The sequence below is a fragment of the Trichomonas vaginalis genome, chromosome III, assembly GCF_026262505.1.
Source record: "Trichomonas vaginalis G3 chromosome III, whole genome shotgun sequence".
In the NCBI taxonomy this organism is placed as follows: Eukaryota; Parabasalia; order Trichomonadida; family Trichomonadidae; genus Trichomonas; species Trichomonas vaginalis.
Window position 1 is genome coordinate 6,763,818 of NC_067205.1, and position 18,799 is coordinate 6,782,616.

An 18,799-nucleotide genomic window follows, 5' to 3' on the forward strand; every position below is an offset into this window, starting at 1 on the left:
TGCAAATATTACAAACTTACAAGAAACCTTAAACAGGAAAAGTGCCGTTGGACATACACATACCATTGCAAATATTGCAAACTTACAAGAAACATTAGAGACAAAAGCAGATAAAACATATGTCAATGAAATATACCAAAGTTTAGTTGGAACAACAAAAAATATTGAAACTATTGTTGGTGACTTTTCTATCTATGAAGAAAACAAATATTTTAGATGGGAGTTTGTACAGTCCTTAAGAAATGTATACGGTGTAAACTCATTCCGAAAAATAACAATGAAATGTATGTAAGCTATATAAAGAACGATGGTACACAAGTTAAAGTTCCATTAGACAACAACTGCTACTTAAACTTATATGGAGACGAACAAAAGAAATATTTAAGAGTTTATGAAATGGCAGATATGACATTGCCTGACCCAGCTCCAGCACCATATTATTATGACTATGGTGTTGACGTCAGAACACTACACGCAGACCCAAAAAAGCAAACATTATATTTAGATTTTTATAGATATAAAAGATATAATGCAATAGAAAAAACGAGAATAGTATACTATTATACAGATGACAGAAATAAATATTATAGTCAAGATTTTACCTACCCTGAAAACATAAGATTATATTATAAAAAATATTCCGACACAAACCAGAAGAAACCTGAAATAGTTGCACTATATTTTAAGTTCAAAAGAGACAATCCTATAATGTCTCATATGTTTGATTTAATGAACCCAGTAGGTTCTATTTATACATCTATGGAAGCAAGAGGTCCTCAAGTAATGTTTGGTGTTGGTGCATGGGAACAAATAGTCGACAGGTTTTTGTATTGTGCAAACTCTTCAAAGGAAACAGGTGGAAGTAAAACGATTTCAGGTGAAAACTTACCTGCACACAGTCACTACATAGATTTAAGTACATCTCAAGCAGGTTGGCATAAGCATAGATATTGGGATTGGTCAGGAATGACAAAAGGTAAAGGATATGATGTTAAAGACGACGTTAAGTTTGCTATAAATTGTTACTGGAGTGACACTCAGGGAGAAGGAAACCATACACATCGCGTTTCAGGGTATACACAAACAACGGGACAAAGTAAAGACTACATGCCACCTTACATGACAGTTTACGCATGGTATAGAATTGCTTAGTCGTCATGTTCCACTTCTTTAGCATATTCGTCAGGAGTTGTCTTATATTTGTTAGGAACTGTCTTTGAAAGTATACCACCTTGAACTTTGACAAGTTTGAAACGAGGTCTGACAATAGTAGTTTTATCTTCTGCTTGCAGTCTGTACATTTTGCCATGTTTGCCTAAAACTTCATAATATTCTCTTGTATACTTTCTTCTATTTTTACGAACACGAATGTGAGTACCTGTCGAGTTCCCATTGTTGTCATAGTCAATAGTATTTTCATATGGGTCGCGTTTAGGTATTTCTATTTTTACTTTGTCACCTTTCTTAAGTTTGAAGCCTGGCATTCTTTCTTGTTTGTCTCTTTTGACTAAACTATTAAATATATAGTCTTTCTCTAAGTCAGGGTTGTTTTTCATTTCTTCGGGGGAGTGGTTTCCCAAACCTTTTTGTTTACGGGTATTGTAAATATTTAAAACTTGTCTCATCTTTGCCATGGAGAAATGTCTATACTTGTCGTCATATGACATTTCATCTACCTCACCACCTTGTGGTTGATTTAAGTCTCTTAAGATTTTTATACAACTGTCAATGACACCAAGAGCAGAATGGTTTTGGTCGACAATGAAATATTGGTTTACATTTTTTGAACGCAGATAGTTTTTAATATCGTCTGATTTGAAAGAACTTTCACAGTCAGATGTCAGTTTTGTTGGATGGTATTTGTCAACGAATATTGTCAAAGCAGTTTTCACATCTAAAATATTTTTGGACTGTAATGGTATGGCTTCACAGTATCTTGTGTTTTGACCAACAAATATTAGCCAGTATGGTGGTCCATCTTCTCTATACCTCGGAATGTTTTCCAAGATATCCATAAACCAAGCATTTGGTGTTGAACTAAAGATTTTTACCATGAGTGCTTTCTTTGTTGCTTTAGAAACATACGGGTCCTTGTTTGAATTCGTCATTTTTAACCCATAAGAAATGGGTTTATTTGGCGCATTAGCAGGAGTCGCATCTAGATTTTTACCCGCAGTGGGAACACTAGCCAGAGGTGCATTTGGAATTGGAAGGAAGATTTTGAGTACATTAGGTATACTGAAAGAGAAAGCGCAACCTATTATACAAACTGTACAGAAAGGTTGGGAGGTAGCACGAGATGCAGCAAATCTTATTCCAAATCCTGAAACAAGAGGAAAAGTTCAAGGATGGATGGACAATGTAGGAAGACAAGCAGGAAATTACTATAACAAAGCAAATGACTACTATAACCAAGCAGGACACTACATGGACCAAGGTGAAAGATTCTTTAACAGAGGATATAACCATGCACAACAGTGGGTAAACAACAACCAACCTCAACCGCCTCAAACGTGGGGAATGTAAAATTTTTTCTGAGATGAAATGAACAATACAGCATTGAGACAAATGGGCTCAAGATGGATTTGTCGGCTTCCAGCAGTTACACAACCACGTGTTTGTCAAGTTCTTCCTATACCTCAGGAAGTTTTAGACCGACTTAAAAAACCTCAACAACCAGTTGAAAACAAACCAAACTAAAATTTTTTACTGAGATGAAATGACCGAAGAAGTTGAAACGGTAGATTTGACACCACAAACAAAAAGTTCAGAACCATTGTCAAAACCTGTCAAAGAACTTACAGATGAAGAGAAAAATTCAATAATAGAAAGTGTGAGGTCTGGAAATACAAACCCTAACTACAAAGTCACTTTTCATAGAAATGGAACGGCTAGTATCTCAAAAAAGAAACAGACTCTCACAAATAAAATATTGAAGTCTGAAGGAGCTTTCGAGACAACAGATGGAAAAGTTTACTTCACTGACCAACAGTTCATTATAGAACATCTCATTGACTTAGAGTCGAAATATTCTAAACTTTACAACAAACACAAAAAGTTGAAAGGAAAACAGAAACAGATGGCATATGATATTTATGAAGATACTAACGACACAACTGTTCCAGCAAGTGAGGTAAAGTCAGCAGAACCGAAAAGTGACGAAAAACCGATAGAAGAAGAGAAACCAAAAACTGAAGATAAACCAAAACCAAAGTTTAGTCTCCAGACTAAACCAAGTCAACCTTCATTAGCTGGTATGGGTTGGCGTCAAAGACTTTTGGCAGCGGGTGGTTACGTAAAGTAAAGAAAAAACATTTTTTTATTTTTATAAAAATGCCCCCGTATAGAATGGATAGAAAATCTGCTAGAGTAAAAGCAGAGTTAGAAAGATATGGTTGGAGAGTTTCAAAGAAGTTTAAATATAGGAAGGGAAAGCCAATAAAAGTCTATGACAAACTGGCTGGTCTGACCTATGAAATGGACCTGGAAACAGCACGCACAAATTATCCAAACAGACTTGAGAGGTTAGAAGAAGAACGTCTTATGGACATGCCTTTCAATGTTACTGAGCCACAGGTTGAAGGACACGACGGCTTTGCCAGATTCTACTGGAAACATGACGAACAATTGCATCCTTTGAGAAGGAAAAAAGGAAAAGGTGAAGACGCACATGCTCCCATGGAAAGAACAAGATATGCATATGAAAAATACCGCGAAGTTAGAAGTAAAATTACTTCTGGTCGAACCTTTACAGTAAACTTTGAAGAAGGAAAGAACAAAGAAGGCTTCATGGGAGTACTTGCTGCCATACAAGACGGAAATAAGAAAGGATACAATCTCAGACTAACCGTAACAGATTTAGATGGTCATATATACTACTCACATGGCAATGAACAAACAGCCGCACAACTTCTTGACGCTTTCAAGACTACAAAGAGAGAACAAATGTTTGACTCCGACTCAGATATTTTGAACGCAATTGAAGGAATTGCAAGCGTGAAGTTTGAATGGTACCAACCCAACCCTCAAGCAGTCAGACAACATGCTGGGTATTTCCCGTTCAGAAATAAGTCTGACATTGACTTAACAAGGTATGGAATTTACAATTCAATTGAAAAAATTGTCAATGAACCTTGTATTCTTACATGTCTCAGGAACTCTGGTCTTGTTACAGATGAGAAGATGAAGTATCTTGAGTCATGTGTGAAGACAAGGTACATTCTCAGAGGTCAATTGTCAAAAGTTGCACCGTTGGCAAATGTGAATATCCGAGTCAACATACCGACTGAGAAAGGTTCTTCGCACGATGACTATGTTGTTGACTTCAAATTACCATGGTTGAAGATTGTACTTGTCCACAACCACTTCATGTTGAACGAAAGTCTTACAAACCCATTGTTCGGAAAAGGTAAGTGCAACATTGTCAGAGCTGTTAACATTCTTTTCGAGAAAGGCTTGTTGGAACCAATTCCAGATGACAAGCTGACAGAAACTTTTGTACCAAAAGATGAAACAAACTTTCCATTGTTGGTAAGACCAAAAGTTGTTCCAGACAAAGTTATAGCACAAAAGAAGTACACAGCTCCAAAAGGAGTTGGATTGTTCGGATACCAACCTGAACCAGAAGAACTTCCAATGAGGTTGCAAGAACTTCAAGATGCTATAAACAAACTTCCATTGAGACATCCAATCGACGTCAAATTGTATTGGAGAGCATCAGAGTTAGGTCAGAAGGTTTTATATGAAACAGGTTGCTTCGACGATGTTTATGAGATAACAGGAGAAGTTTCTCAGAAGATAAGAGACTCACTTGAATTTCCACGAACCGGACCCATTGGTTGCGACAAGTTCGACTCATACGAAAAAATATACTATGTCGACCTTAACGCTGCATACATGAGGTTCGTCCAATATATTCCGACTGGAATTCCAAACGAAGATGGTGAGTTCCCGGGAAGGAACTATACAGTTGGAAAGGTCATACAACAACTCTATGATATTAGGAAAGCTTCAAACCCCAAACTTGCAATGACACTCAAATTGCTTATGAATTCGACATGGGGGTATTCCATTAAAAAACCTCAAAAGATGAAGAGTAAACACTATGAGAAGGTCGACAACTTTGTTGAAAGGTTCTCCCCTTTTGTTTTGAAGTACGAGTTCACCGAAGGTCAAGGTGGCTTAGTAACCACAGTAAAACCTATTGTCGAACATTGGTCTTATCCTCAGTTCGCAAAGGCAGTCCTTGACAACTACAACAAATTTTTCTCCGATGTTAAATCGAAAGTGAAGGTATACTATGAGAACATCGATGCACTCATGACGAACGAAGAAGGGTATAACAAACTCATTGAAATGGGTTTAGTCGGTGAGAAGATGGGCCTTTTTAAGCTAGACAAGGTATTTTCCGAAGTTCATGTAATATCGAAAAGGAAGTACTGGGCCATACTTGAAGACGGGACAGAAATAAAACATTGCATGAAATAAAACATTGCATGAAATAGTAAAACATTTTTTAAAACATTTTTTAAAAAAATATTTTTTTTATTTTATTTGAAATGTACGCTGAGTTTGTTGGAAAGGACCGTTGGGAAACTTGTTTGTTAGATGAGAAATATGAAATTCACTGTTGTGAGTCATTTGAAGTCAGAAACAAAAAGACAAAAAGAGTTTTAAGCGAATGGGAGCAAAATAACGGATATGCTAGGATGAGGATTGGTGGAAAACACTATTTTAAACATGTTGTCATTGCAACTCATTTTATACCGAACCCTAACAATTTACCTTTTGTAGACCATATAAACCGTATAAGAAACGACAATAGACTTGAAAACTTACGTTGGGTTACTTGTTCTGAAAACAGTAAGAACAAAAGCAAATTTGGAGATATAGTATTCGAATTTGTCGACGAACTAGAAGATGAAGCAATTGAAATTACAGACTATGGTAAGCATACGCTTGAGTTTTACTACTATAGCGAAGAACAAGACTCTTTCTACTTTTATACCGGCGTAAACTATAGAAAATTACAAGTATATTTTACTAAGGCAGGCTATGCTTATGTAAGCACTAGAGATACAGATGGAAAACACGTTCCAATACTTCTTAACAAATTCAAGAAGCTATATGGCATACCATTTTAAAACGTTTTTAAAACAGTATATTTTTATTTTATTTGAAATGTACGTTGGGAAACTTGTTTGTTAGATGAAGAAGTCTTGACAAAACATAGACAAGAAAGTTCATGAGAAAACATTGACGATGAAAGTCTTGACAAAACATAGACAAGAAAGTTCATGAGAAAACATTGACGATGAAAGTCTTGACAAAACATAGACAAGAAAGTTCATGAGAAATTAGATGAGAAATATGAAATGGCATACCATTTTAAAACATTTTTTAAAACAGTATATTTTTACATATATAAAATGCTTCAGGTTGAAAAACAAAGAACAAAAGTAGCAGATACAAAACCGTTAGACTATATCTTTACAAACGCTGGTAGGAATATTTCAGATGAAGAAATTTTATCCGGAGCTTATCGGTTTGACTATCCAGTTCGTTGGCTTCAAAGTCCTTCAGATGCAAAGGCAATAGGATTTAGAAGAGTTTTGTTTTCAAATAGAACTAACGCGTTTATGTTCGCAGTATATTTTCATGGCCAGTATAAAGGTTCTGATGGTCTAATAGAAAAATTTGATGAAATGAAAATCTTTACAATTCGTTCAGACGAAAGTCTTGAAAAAACTCTAAATGACTTTCAAACTCAAATAAACAAATACTACTGGGAATTTCAAGAAAAATACCACTCTTTACTAAATGGAACATACTATCTGAAGCTAGAATACGACAAGATGAACTCCACAGTTTCATTTCAAAAGATTGAAATTAACCCTCCAAGAGATACAGAGTTTTTATCTTGGGGGGTGGACAGGCGTTCTTGGGCACAATTTCTTCGGTTACTAAACCAGAACGAACCACTACCACCTGACGGTCCATTTAAATTTATACTTCCACCAGCAGATTTGACAGTTTATAGAAACGTGTTCGACCCTCAAAATGTCATGTGTCATGCAAGTTTCAGTTCAAGCAACAACAGTTTTCTTTGTATCGGTAAGGACTTTTATGACTTTGCTTCTAAATTCTACGAACCACCTAGTAACAGTTTCTCTGACTTTCAAGTCTGGTTCACAACAAACGGTGTGCAGCATATTATTCCATTGTACTATGACTTTTATCTCGAATTGTCTTTCATATACAACTACGGAAAAGTGCTGAAAAAGTACTGAAAAATATATTTTAGGCGAACCAGGTCCCTCGGTCCCTCGGTCCCTCGGTCAACTAACATCTTTTTGAAAATGGTGACAACATGACATTTTGACAACAACACAGGAAATAAAAATATATTTTAGTTTTTTTAAAAAAATATTTTTTATTTTATTGTAAGAACATGTCAGCAACAACTTCACCAAACTCTTTAGTCATGAACCCAACTTCAATGTTAGTAGAGATGAAAAGCTTCATTCCTTCTTCATATACTTTCGAAACAGAAATCCAGAAGATAAAGCAAGAACTTCTCCAAGGAGATTTAGACTGTAGTGCGAAAGATGAAACAAATGAACAGTATCTTTATGAAATGCAGGACCTGGTGGAACATCTACCTAAACTTCCTGAAATACAACAACAAAAGCTTACTATTCCAGAATTCGATGAAATAGAAGTGAAACCAACTGACTCAGTAGAAATAAAGAAGTTCATACGAAAGGTAAACTATGAGTTTCTTGGATTTCATTGCAACCACAAAGACTGCGATATGGTATATTTCATTGACATATACAAATCTGAAGAGTTTAAGACCTACGACAACTTTGTTTCGTTAGTTGCAAAATGTGTATGGCAGATAAGAGATAAAGATAGAAGAGGTAAAGTATGGAACGAACAGATAAAACCAGCAACTTTTGAGTTAAAGAAAACCATCTACGCCTTACTTTTTTTAGCAGGACAAATTTCAGAATATAATGCAAAAATGAACCCACAATGTTCAAAATGTAAAGCAGCAATGAAGAAATATAACTACTCCGTCAAAGAGATAGAACGTATGCGAAAAGACTATACTGACTTAAAGAAAGAAGCAGAGAAACCAGCAGAAGATAAAATGGACATGTTGACATTTCTGAACAAAAACTATCCAACTGCTAACGATTTCCTTCTATCTGATGTCAAGAAGAAATATAAAGAAACTTTCGGTATCGTTAAAACTTTTGATATCCTTCGTGAAGAAATAGAAGCTACAAAACTGTTTAAAGTCATGAACCATCACAACATATACCATGTAAAACGCTTGTGAAAAAGAGGTAGCACCTAAAATATATTTTTGCCTGATTTACACTCATTGACGATGAAATCGTGAAAAAACATATACGAAGAAGTCTATTTCCTGGACTGTTGTCAAAATGTCATGTTGTCACACTTTTTCAGAGAAGTTCATTTGACCGAGGGACCGAGGGACCGAGGGACCTGGTTAGATCTAAAATATATTTTGGCTGAAAAAAATGACCAAATTTCATGATATAACTGTATTTTTTGACGAAGTGAACTTTGACACTTCGTAAAAAAAAATCCCTGAAATCGTAAAAAAATGACCAAATTTCATGATATAACTGTATTTTTTTGACGAAGAGAACTTTTGCACTTCGTAAAAAAAATCCCTGAAATCGTGAAAAAATGACCAAATTTCATGAATTTCCTCATATGTTTGCTACCCTAGGAAAATCGAGGATAGAGATTCCGTACGAAAATCGTAAAAAAAACTCATGAAAATCGTGAAAAATTGCGAGTACGTTAAAAATCTTACTCGCCTAAAACTCATGAAAATCGTGAAAAAATGCGAGCAGGTAAAAAACCCTGGTCGCCTAAAACACATGAAAATCGTAAAAAAACTCTATGAAAATCGTGAAATTTCTCTAGACCGACTTTTTCCGGCCTAGCCTAAAACTCATGAAAATCGTAAAAAAAACTCTATGAAATCATATCTTTTATACAAGATAGAAAAAATAAAATTAACGCTAGTTTTTTTAAAATATTTTTTTTTATTTTGTATGTAAGAACAGGAAATGACAAGCACTGAGTTTGAAACAGTTAAAAAGATAGACAATGAGACCAAAATAGTTAGAATAGGTGATTTAAACGTAAGATACTCAAAGAAATACAACAAATATTCTTTGTCAGACATTATATCTCCATCTGGAAAGAAAGCACACGACTGGGTTAGAATTGCTTCTACTCAGAAAATTTTGACAAGAAATCCTGAGCTTATGATATCGGTAAGATTCTATGGAACTACAGCATATCTCATCGACAAAAGTCTTATACCACTAGTTTTGTTCTGGATTGACCCAGTTGTTGGATATAATTTCATAACATATGGTTCATTCGATACTGAACGTTGCAGTGAGGGCTTACTTTACATCGTTCAGAAACCGAAGGACTTCAATACAAAGAGATATAAGATAGGAAGAACATTTAATATAACTCAAAGATATGACAGTATAGTCAATAGAGTCAAGGTTGCGTTTGTTAACGATATGAGAGCTGCTGAAACAGAACTACTTGAAAAGTTTGAGAAAATGTATGGTGCTCCCACGAAAGGTAAAGAAACGTTTGAAGTAGATGAGATCGACAAAGCTATAAAATTATTTGACGAAGTTGCTGAAAAATACATGTAAAGCGTTTATTTTTGGTCTTTTATACAAGATAGAAAATAACGCTAGTTTTTTATAAAATATTTTTTTTATTTTGTATGTAAAGACAGATATGACAACAACAGAGAACACAACAACTGCTATCGTTCATGAAGCCATAAGTGAAGAATACGAGTACATACAGTTTAACAAACAGTTACGTCTCATTCGTTCAGTCAAAGATGACATGTACCAAATGCAAAGTATTTTGACGGCTTGTTTTGCTCCAGATACTAAACACGCAGACGACTGGTTCAAAAACCAAAGCACACAAGAACTTTTGAGTGAAATTTCTCTAGACCGACTTTTTTCGGCCTTGCATAAAACACATGAAAATCGTAAAAATTTGCCAATAAATTTAAGAGGTTGGTATGTACATAGACTTCTTGTAAATGCTGTTGCAATGTGGGCTTCGCCTCGTTATGCTTGGTATATTTACAAACTTCTTGACGAAATTCATAGACAAGAACGTGAAGAGATGGAAAAGAAACTTCAAGCAAAAGATGAAGTCATTGAATCCAAAGACAAAAACATACAGAAAAGAATACCACGTTCGGTACCAAAAGGAAAGGAAAAGAACTATAAGTATATGATTTACACTGAAGAGATGGAAAATGAAGAAGACAGAGATATGGTTATGTTGCATTTAGTCAGAAGAAACAACAAAAGCTTTTACGACCTTGCTAAGATTTACAAATCTGACAGAAATTGGTTCTATCGCGAAAACTTACCGATTTCAATGACACCGAATGAAGATGTGAAACAGATAGTTCAAGATACTTTACCTCAAACACACTATGATATGAAAGGTTGTACAATACTTACATTCAAAGAAGATTTGCCGCTACTGAAGGAAAAGATAACAGAGTATTTTGACAACTTCAAAGAGGAAGAGTAAATGAACCATTTATTTTTCAAGCTTGACACCAAAGATGGCTCAGGTAGCTCTATAAGGTAAATTGCCTCATCTGCTGGGTCTATGTCGGTCATTGTTTCAAGACAAGTCTTTTACTTTTTCAAGACAAGTCTTTTACTTTTTCAAGACAAGTCTTTTACTTTTTCAAGACAAGTCTTTTACTTTTTCAAGACAAGTCTTTTACTTTTTCAAGACAAGACCCGTTATTTTTCAAGAAATTTTTTGGTGTAAAGTTCTCAAATTTGAGAACAGTGGTCTTGATTGAAGACGATACCCGTACTTTTTCAAGACAAGTCTTTTACTTTTTCAAGACAAGTCTTTTACTTTTTCAAGACAAGTCTTTTACTTTTTCAAGACAAGTCTTTTACTTTTTCAAGACAAGTCTTTTATTGTTTCAAGACAAGTCTTTTACTTTTTCAAGACAAGTCTTTTATTGTTTCAAGACAATGTCCGACGTACCACCAACCGAGCCCATATCCCAACCAGAAGAACCGACAGCCCCAGCACCACAAGCAGACTAAGACAAACACTTACATTTTTTACGCTTGACTTTTTACAATTTGAACTTTGTTCGCGTAGATGTGAATTCTGAAAGAAGTATGAGGGTCTTGTATGACTTTGTACTTCTCCCATAGTTCATGTCTGTCAAACTTACCTGCCATGGACTCTTTCATAAGTTCCATGAAATCGTCTTCGGACAATCCGGGGAAAAGTATGATATCAGTAAGTATTCTCTTTACATCCTTACTTAAACTCTTGGCTGTCTGTACACAAATGACAACTGAGATGTTAAAGTGTCTGAGCTTCTTAAGAATTCGACACATGTCTTGTTCTCTGTTCTTTAACAAAGGATGAGAAGCAAAGTCATCTAAGATAAGAAGACATCTGTGAGGGTAAGTCTTCCAATCGTAAGATTGCAATTTCTTCGAAATGTATTCTATCTCTTTCTGTTTGTTTCGGAAGTGTTTCTTCTCTAATATTCTCTGCATTTCCTCATTTGGGTCTTTAAACTTAGAATTGACATACTCATTTATAGCATTGTACTTCAAAACTCTTCTTTGGTACTTCTTTATCCAATCTAACAACTCAGAGTCTTTTATACATACTAACTTAGACTTTTTTATAATATCTTTGAACGAATTGACGGTTTGGTCAAATTGACCCGAAGTACTACAAATGACAACTAACTCATAGAATGGGTTCTTCTCATCTAGTTCTTGTTGTTGTGCAGCCATTTTAAGATAAGTGAAAGTCTTACCCGACCCAGGCGGTGCAATTAGACCTGTTATACCATTCTGAGCAAATAGGAACTTGTCATGTATGGGTTTTATCTGAGCATTTTCCAACTTCCTCTTGTTCTTATTTAAAACATTCTCAAATTTTTTGTCAATGTCAGCAAACTTTTTTTCTAACATATTTTTAGAAAAATTAAAATTTTTATCTTTTAGGAAATGTCTAGCGATTTCGCTATCTATATTCGAGACAAGCTTTTCGACAGCAAAACATCTGTCGACCATAAAATCTTACATAGTGTAAACAAGAAAGGTGAATTTGTTCTAAAGTTCTGTTTCTGGGAATATGACAAGAACCATAAAACATTAAGCAGAGCAGTCTTAAAATTTGTCAATGACAGACTTGTTGACAGAGATGACGCCTCTTGGAGAGATGAAGTCCAACAAAACTTCTTAGAATGCAAAGAAGACACATGCGCTGTTCTTGAAAATGAAATAGAAAACAGAATAGAAGAGCTATTAAATGACAAAGCACTTTTACAAAAATATGGTTCTGAGAAGTTTGACATAACTCCACCAGAAAAGAAGAAGAGAGAAAGGAAAGAAAAGAAAGTAGAAGAAGAGAAGAAAGAACCAGAGCCAGAGAAAAAGAAATTTGACATGTAAAAATAAAATTTTATTTTTAGAACATTTCTGGGTCAATGTCAATGTTCTCTTCCTCTTTAGGAGCAAACACTGGCTTAGACTCTAAAATCTTTTTACCCAATTTACCTTGAACTTCAACTATCTTAGACTCATAATATTCATAGTCGTCTGCTTTCTTTGGTTCATAAGGTATAACAAGTTTGTATGCTTTGCCTTCTTTAAGGTTTGAAAACCTTCTGTCAAAACTTTCTTTGACTGTTAACAAACCTTCTATGTCTAAGTCTTCAAATTTCGCACCATTTTTAGTCACAATAGCAAACTTAACTGGTTCGATGTTCCAAACTTTGTCAAATGTAGACTTTTCAAAATGGTAGAAGTAAACATTCAAATATGTGAATGGGTCTAGTTCTTCTTTAAGTCCTGACATGTACTTGTTGACTGAGATGAATTTCGTCATCTTTTCTATCGGATAAAAAAAATATTTTTTTTTAAAAACGTTTTAAAATGGTATGCCATATGAAACAATAAGAATTACCGAAAAAGTGACAAAACATCAAAAACAGGGAGGGGGTCTCAATTTTTATTACTTATATTATTTTACAATATTTATATAAATACTCTTTATAATATATTTTACTATAAAATTATACCTCAAATTCAAATATTTAAAATATTATTTACATAATTATCTCAAAATTATATTTTTATATATTATTTTTCATATGTATAAATCATATAATCTATATCTATGCAAATCTCATCTAAAATTTTTTGAAACAAACCGCTACCATTTTATAATGGTCCATCTTAAATTCATCATAAATTCTGGTACATGTTAGTACCAGAGTCTTCAAATCTCAAACACTCTGGTACCAACATGTACCAGACGCGAGTTTCCAATGCCCTCGTACGATTTTCTATTAAGATCTTCTTGAATGAGAAGGTCTTCATAGAAACTCGTACGAGGGCTTCTCTTTTAAATACTCTGGTACCTGCTGGTATCAGAGTCGACTTTACAGCCCTTTCCCCAATTTTGAAGCTGGGGAAAGTTTTCAAGCAATGAAAGGGAAGCTCTCGCTATGAGGTGAAAATCTAGAATTTTTACCTCATAGCGAGTAATCCTTTGTTAATTGCTTGAAAACTTTCTTCAAATTATCAAAATTTCGAGGAAAGTTTCCTTGCTTCAAAGTAGAGATGGAGCCCTTTGAGCCACTGCATATAGGTCAGTGACTCAAAATACTCCATCTCTACTAGAAATCGCCAAAATTTGGGTCGCAATCTTTGAAATGCGACGCAAGTTTTGGCAATTTCGCGAGGGACTTGCTCCATTTGGTGCATAGATTCACACTCTATGCACCAGATGGAACAATTCTTTCGCTGACAGCGGGAAACTTTGTCTGAATAGTTTAACATTCAGACAAAGTTTTCCGCTGTCAGAGAGGGAATGGAAGGGTAAGAGGTATATATTCATAATGTATACCTCTTACTCTTCCATTCCCTCAAGAAAGTTCAAAAACTTGGGTGCAATCAGAACTGATTGCACCCAAGTTTTTGAACTTTATATAAGGAATTGTTGGCTATGATGTACTGATCATGAATCAGTACATCATAGCCAACAATTCCTTCGCAAACAGTGGGAAACTTTGTCTGAATAGTTTAACATTCAGACAAAGTTTCCCGCTGTCAGGGAGGGAATTAGAGGGTGGGAGATATATAGATAGACTATAAATCTCTCACCCTTTAATTCCCTCAAGAAAGTTCAAAAACTTGGGTGCAATCAGTTCTGATTGCACCCAAGTTTTTGAATTTTGTATAAGGAATTGTTGGCTATGATGTGGATAGCCGCTGCCAGACCAAATGAATTAACCGTTGTGAATAACGTTTCTGAATCTTTATTTAAAAAGATAAAATATCACGATTTTGGCTGCGTTAAAAATCAAAGAATTGATGTTTTTGTCAAAAATCTTTTAGAAGAAGTTGCACCCAATTACTTTTATCGTATTAAAAACGATTTACTTCAAACAGGTTTTATTCCTTCAATTAGAATTCGCGAGCCTCGATTGACAGATTATAAAACAAAATTGAAAAGAGAAGTTCAATCACGTTTATACCAAGTATTAAATTTTGTTCAGAATCAAGAAGCCAATTTGAATCCATTAAGATTTTTATTGGAAAATGCTGAAGAAAAACTTTCTCAAATAAATGAGAAGATACAAAATTCAATTACATATTTAAGATCGTTTGAAATTCCAAATGAATTGTTAGATACGTATATGTTAGAAATTAATGAATTTTGTTATAATTCTCCAGATTATATTTTAGAACATTTCGAAGAATTTTTAGAGGATTTCAAAGAAAAGAATAATTTAATAGACTAAAAAATTTATTATTTTTATTTATTGTGAATTTTAAATTGTCACTTTTTAAGTGTTACTCCCTATTGAAAGTGTCACTTTTTGGGTGTCACTTTTTCGGAAATTCTTATATACTCACTGAGATGAATTTCGTCATCTTTTCTATCGGATAAAAAAAATATTTTTTTTTAAAAACGTTTTAAAATGGTATGCCATATAGCTTCTTGAATTTGTTAAGAAGTATTGGAACGTGTTTTCCATCTGTATCTCTAGTGCTTACATAAGCATAGCCTGCCTTAGTAAAATATACTTGTAATTTTCTATAGTTTACGCCGGTATAAAAGTAGAAAGAGTCTTGTTCTTCGCTATAGTAGTAAAACTCAAACGTATGCTTACCATAGTCTGTAATTTCAATTGTTTCATCTTCTAGTTCGTCGACAAATTCGAATACTATATCTCCAAATTTGCCTTTGTTCTTATTGTTTTCAGAACGAGTAACCCAACGTAAATTTTCAAGTCTATTGTCATTTCTTATATGGTTTATATGGTCTACAAAAGGTAAATTGTTAGAGTTCGGTATAAAATGAGTTGCAATGACAACATGTTTTAAATAGTTTTTCCCACCCATCTTCATCATAGCATATCCGTCATTTCCCTCCCATCCGCTTAAAACTCTTTTTGTCTCTTTGTTTCTGACTTCAAATGACTCACAACAGTGAATTTCATATTTCTCATCTAACAAACAAGTTTCCCAACGGTCCTTTCCAACAAACTCAGCGTACATTTCAAATAAAATAAAAAAATATTTTTTTTTTAAAATTTACTCAGAAAAATTTTTCTTTGTATATACACCATTCTGTACGTCTAAAAGATTTTTGACATTTGCCAAGAATGTTCGTTTAGACGCTGCCATATAACCATACTCTTGACAATACTGTTTATACGAATCGTACAATGACCTTTCATCTAAACACTCAAAGTTAGTCTCATCTATAAACAGTTCATATACACTCTTGTTTGCTTCTAACAATGTTTGTCTCTCTTCGGTATGTGGAATTTGTCTTGGATTGAACTTAGAAATATCTAATGTCATGAAATATGAGAAACAAGTGGTTGTAAAAGTTAGGTGTCAAAGTTTCTGCTAAGTCGTCAAAATATTCTGTATCTTGCATATGAGCTTCTGACGTTCTGACAACTACATATCTTCTGTCAGAACTTTCTAACTTCATCGGAACGGCGTTGTTTGAAACCATGATGAAATTTGCAACATTTTCACAAACTCTTTGGTCTTTATATTTTCTTTCAACAACTCCAACTTTGTCTGTTATAAGACTCTTCAAAGCATCTGAGTTCAAAACTTTTGTTGTATCTATACTTTGAAGTTCGTTACATACTATAAGTTTCATATTCTCTATTGAAGAGTTAAATTTACCGCAGATGTTTTCTAAGTTTGTCATATTCGGGTTCGAATAGCCCTCTAAAGTTTGCATAAGATATCTGTAAAGAAAGTGTTCTTACCAGTTCCTTGTTTTCCAATTACAATGAGAGCAGTTTCATTTTTAGCACTTGGATGTTGTAAGATGTTTGCAAACCAACATAAGATATACTCATAGACTCTTTCGTTTCATTGCATATAATTTCTTTGACATGGTCTAACCAAGCTTCTATAACATTTTCTTTCCATTCTACTTGTTCGTATTTATATCCAGTGAAGATAGAATAGAAGTTTGGAGAAGGTGTATAGAACTTTATACCACGAACTGAAAAATCTTCTAACTTTGACAATAAGATATCCCAAGCATCTAACATCTTCATACCAACTTGTACGACTTTTATTTTCTTAAGTTTCTGTTTACATTCTTGTTCTGAAACTATTGTCGCTTTAGGTTTGTTAAAGACTACATCCCATTCTTTCATGACATAACATTCTGGGGCAGAGTCGACATAAATGACTAAACGTTTCAAATTCTCGACTGCTTTGTTATAGTCTCGAAATGGACACATATTTCTGAACGCTTGGAAGTCATAAAAATCTGAAACGTCTATTCTGTACATTTTTTTATAAAAATAAAAAAAAAATATTTTTTTTATTCTTGAGCTATTTGTTGTTCTTGAGCTATTTGTTGTTCTTGAGCTATTTGTTGCATTTGTTGTTCTTGAGCTATTTGTTGTTGAAGTTGTTCTTGTAGTACAATACTTTCACCAGTTGCATCTTCCAATTCGAAACTTTCTGCCGTCATTGACAAATACATAGGACATAAAAGTTTTACAGGAACAAAGTTTGCGTCAACTAAGGTTAAGTTTATGTTTGCCAAAGTGTTTGAGTTCACTAAAGCTGAAAACTCTGCATTCGAATGAACAATAGGCAAACCAGCAGAGAAAGTGTTGTTTATACGCATGAGTATCTTTTGGTCATAGTAGTTTCTGTCGACATTCGAATAGCACTTTGAACCTAAGTTTGAAACAATATATAAGATTGGTGTACTTAAAGTCAATGGAACAGACATTCCTTGTATGACACCTTTTCCTGTTATAGGAAACTGTTGGTAGTAAAAACCAGATATAAGTTTTGTATTATCTCATATCGTTTATACTAAACTCAGTCGGACATCCAAACATAATGAAACCTGCTCTAGTTGCAGCACATGTTACATCCGTCCTTAAAGTATTAAATAAGTCAACAAAACCTGTTGGTGGTATATCTGAGTAAGTATCTTCAAAGGAGTATTTTTTACCATTCACAACAACAAAGTCTTCTGGTGTCAAAAGAGCAAAACAGGCTTTAGTCGTCATCGTGTTTAAGGTCAGTTTACAATATCGTCCTTGAGGACTTTGTAAGTTTGTTGTTATAGAATTATATGACTCAGGGTTTTTAGTCGTAATAGTATAAACCACTATGTCTTCTGCCATTTTTACTTAGCAAGTAAATTTTAATGAAATGTTGTGGTCGTCAAATATTTTTATGACGTCTGGGAAACTATATTTTAAGTTCAACGTTTCACCTCCTTTCATAACGTATATCTTGTCAATGACATTATATGAAACACCACAGCAAGCAATGTCGGGTTCTATTTCTTTGATGTTTATATCGTCTGCCTCTGTCAAAAGTTTCAATAGTTCTTTCAAAATTTCATGAGGTGCGATGACATATGAGTTCACTTTTACAGGGTTGTGCTCAACCAAGTTTAACATTATACCCAAAGCTTGACAAATCTTCTCCTGAGTTTTAAGTTTGTCTTTCAGTTGCTTGTAGTCGTTTCGAATATCTGCAACAGAACTTAAGTCTCTGCTAACTTCAGGATATGTTGGTTGTTCTTTTACAGGAACTATTGTTATACCATCTTCGTCTTCGTATGGTTTCCCCACTTCAACATCTCTGTCTTTGACATTGACAACAACACTTTGACTGTTTGTTTGAGTTGGTGAATTTAACTTCACATCTGCCATCGCCATTAAACCTTTTGAAACACTTACGCTTCTATTTTTCGGAAATGACATTTTACTGAGAATAAAAATATGGACGTATTTGAGTATCTCTTCGAATTGAAGCAGAACAAAGTTTACACACACAAACAATACAAGTTCATTGACAGAGTAGTTCTTTACACAAACAATGGAAAATGTTATAGAATAGCAGTCTTTGCTGAACCAAAATATTTTCATAAGCAAAGAAGTTGGTATAACCGAGATGGTGAAAGTTCTTGAAGCAGACAAAAATATAACAACAAAACTGACCGATATTTCTAAAGGAAAGTTTTTAATACAATATTATATCAAAACTGGCGTACTGTCAATATTTGACGGAGAGAAGTCAGTTCAAGAACAACTTACTGACCTGCTGCCAAATCTGCTCGATGGAAGCTGTCGTTATGCCAATCTGAGGAGCCCAGCAGGTTTCATCGAACGAATCTT

General features: G+C 34.3%; 11 protein-coding genes and 1 pseudogene across 12 annotated transcripts, besides 2 other annotated features; 7 read left to right on the plus strand and 5 right to left on the minus strand.

Annotated features, from left to right (window-relative positions):
• Positions 1–18,799: part of a mobile genetic element that runs on past both edges of the window.
• Positions 1,460–2,015, minus strand: TVAGG3_0654540 (uncharacterized protein; the record flags this gene model as incomplete). The annotated part of the gene is made up of 1 exon (XM_051241759.1): positions 1,460–2,015. A coding segment is annotated over one exon (556 nt), but the record flags the coding sequence as incomplete, so codon positions are not given.
• On the plus strand, positions 2,545–2,700 carry TVAGG3_0654550 (uncharacterized protein; the record flags this gene model as incomplete). The annotated part of the gene is made up of 1 exon (XM_051241760.1): positions 2,545–2,700. One exon carries the CDS (start codon positions 2,545–2,547, stop codon positions 2,698–2,700), a length of 156 nt encoding a protein of 51 aa, XP_051088347.1.
• On the plus strand, positions 2,720–3,304 carry TVAGG3_0654560 (phage tail repeat-like family; the record flags this gene model as incomplete). The annotated part of the gene is made up of 1 exon (XM_051241761.1): positions 2,720–3,304. The coding sequence occupies one exon, from the start codon at positions 2,720–2,722 to the stop codon at positions 3,302–3,304; it is 585 nt and encodes a 194-aa protein (XP_051088348.1).
• On the plus strand, positions 3,349–5,487 carry TVAGG3_0654570 (DNA/RNA polymerases family; the record flags this gene model as incomplete). The annotated part of the gene is made up of 1 exon (XM_051241762.1): positions 3,349–5,487. One exon carries the CDS (start codon positions 3,349–3,351, stop codon positions 5,485–5,487), a length of 2,139 nt encoding a protein of 712 aa, XP_051088349.1.
• TVAGG3_0654580 (His-Me finger endonucleases family) lies at positions 5,559–6,143 on the plus strand (the record flags this gene model as incomplete). Its single annotated transcript, XM_051241763.1, has 1 exon — positions 5,559–6,143. The coding sequence occupies one exon, from the start codon at positions 5,559–5,561 to the stop codon at positions 6,141–6,143; it is 585 nt and encodes a 194-aa protein (XP_051088350.1).
• Positions 7,451–8,347, plus strand: TVAGG3_0654590 (organellar and viral DNA polymerase type B; the record flags this gene model as incomplete). The annotated part of the gene is made up of 1 exon (XM_051241764.1): positions 7,451–8,347. The coding sequence occupies one exon, from the start codon at positions 7,451–7,453 to the stop codon at positions 8,345–8,347; it is 897 nt and encodes a 298-aa protein (XP_051088351.1).
• TVAGG3_0654600 (organellar and viral DNA polymerase type B) lies at positions 9,114–9,725 on the plus strand (the record flags this gene model as incomplete). Its single annotated transcript, XM_051241765.1, has 1 exon — positions 9,114–9,725. One exon carries the CDS (start codon positions 9,114–9,116, stop codon positions 9,723–9,725), a length of 612 nt encoding a protein of 203 aa, XP_051088352.1.
• TVAGG3_0654610 (P-loop containing nucleoside triphosphate hydrolases family) lies at positions 11,819–12,071 on the minus strand (the record flags this gene model as incomplete). The annotated part of the gene is made up of 1 exon (XM_051241766.1): positions 11,819–12,071. A coding segment is annotated over one exon (253 nt), but the record flags the coding sequence as incomplete, so codon positions are not given.
• TVAGG3_0654620 (uncharacterized protein) lies at positions 12,108–12,554 on the plus strand (the record flags this gene model as incomplete). Its single annotated transcript, XM_051241767.1, has 1 exon — positions 12,108–12,554. The coding sequence occupies one exon, from the start codon at positions 12,108–12,110 to the stop codon at positions 12,552–12,554; it is 447 nt and encodes a 148-aa protein (XP_051088354.1).
• Positions 12,571–12,990, minus strand: TVAGG3_0654630 (protein of unknown function, DUF4108 family; the record flags this gene model as incomplete). Its single annotated transcript, XM_051241768.1, has 1 exon — positions 12,571–12,990. The coding sequence occupies one exon, from the start codon at positions 12,988–12,990 to the stop codon at positions 12,571–12,573; it is 420 nt and encodes a 139-aa protein (XP_051088355.1).
• Positions 13,052–15,024: a mobile genetic element.
• On the minus strand, positions 15,087–15,671 carry TVAGG3_0654650 (His-Me finger endonucleases family; the record flags this gene model as incomplete). Its single annotated transcript, XM_051241769.1, has 1 exon — positions 15,087–15,671. The coding sequence occupies one exon, from the start codon at positions 15,669–15,671 to the stop codon at positions 15,087–15,089; it is 585 nt and encodes a 194-aa protein (XP_051088356.1).
• Positions 16,975–17,797, minus strand: TVAGG3_0654660 (annotated as a pseudogene). Its single transcript has one exon. A coding segment is annotated over exon 1 (823 nt).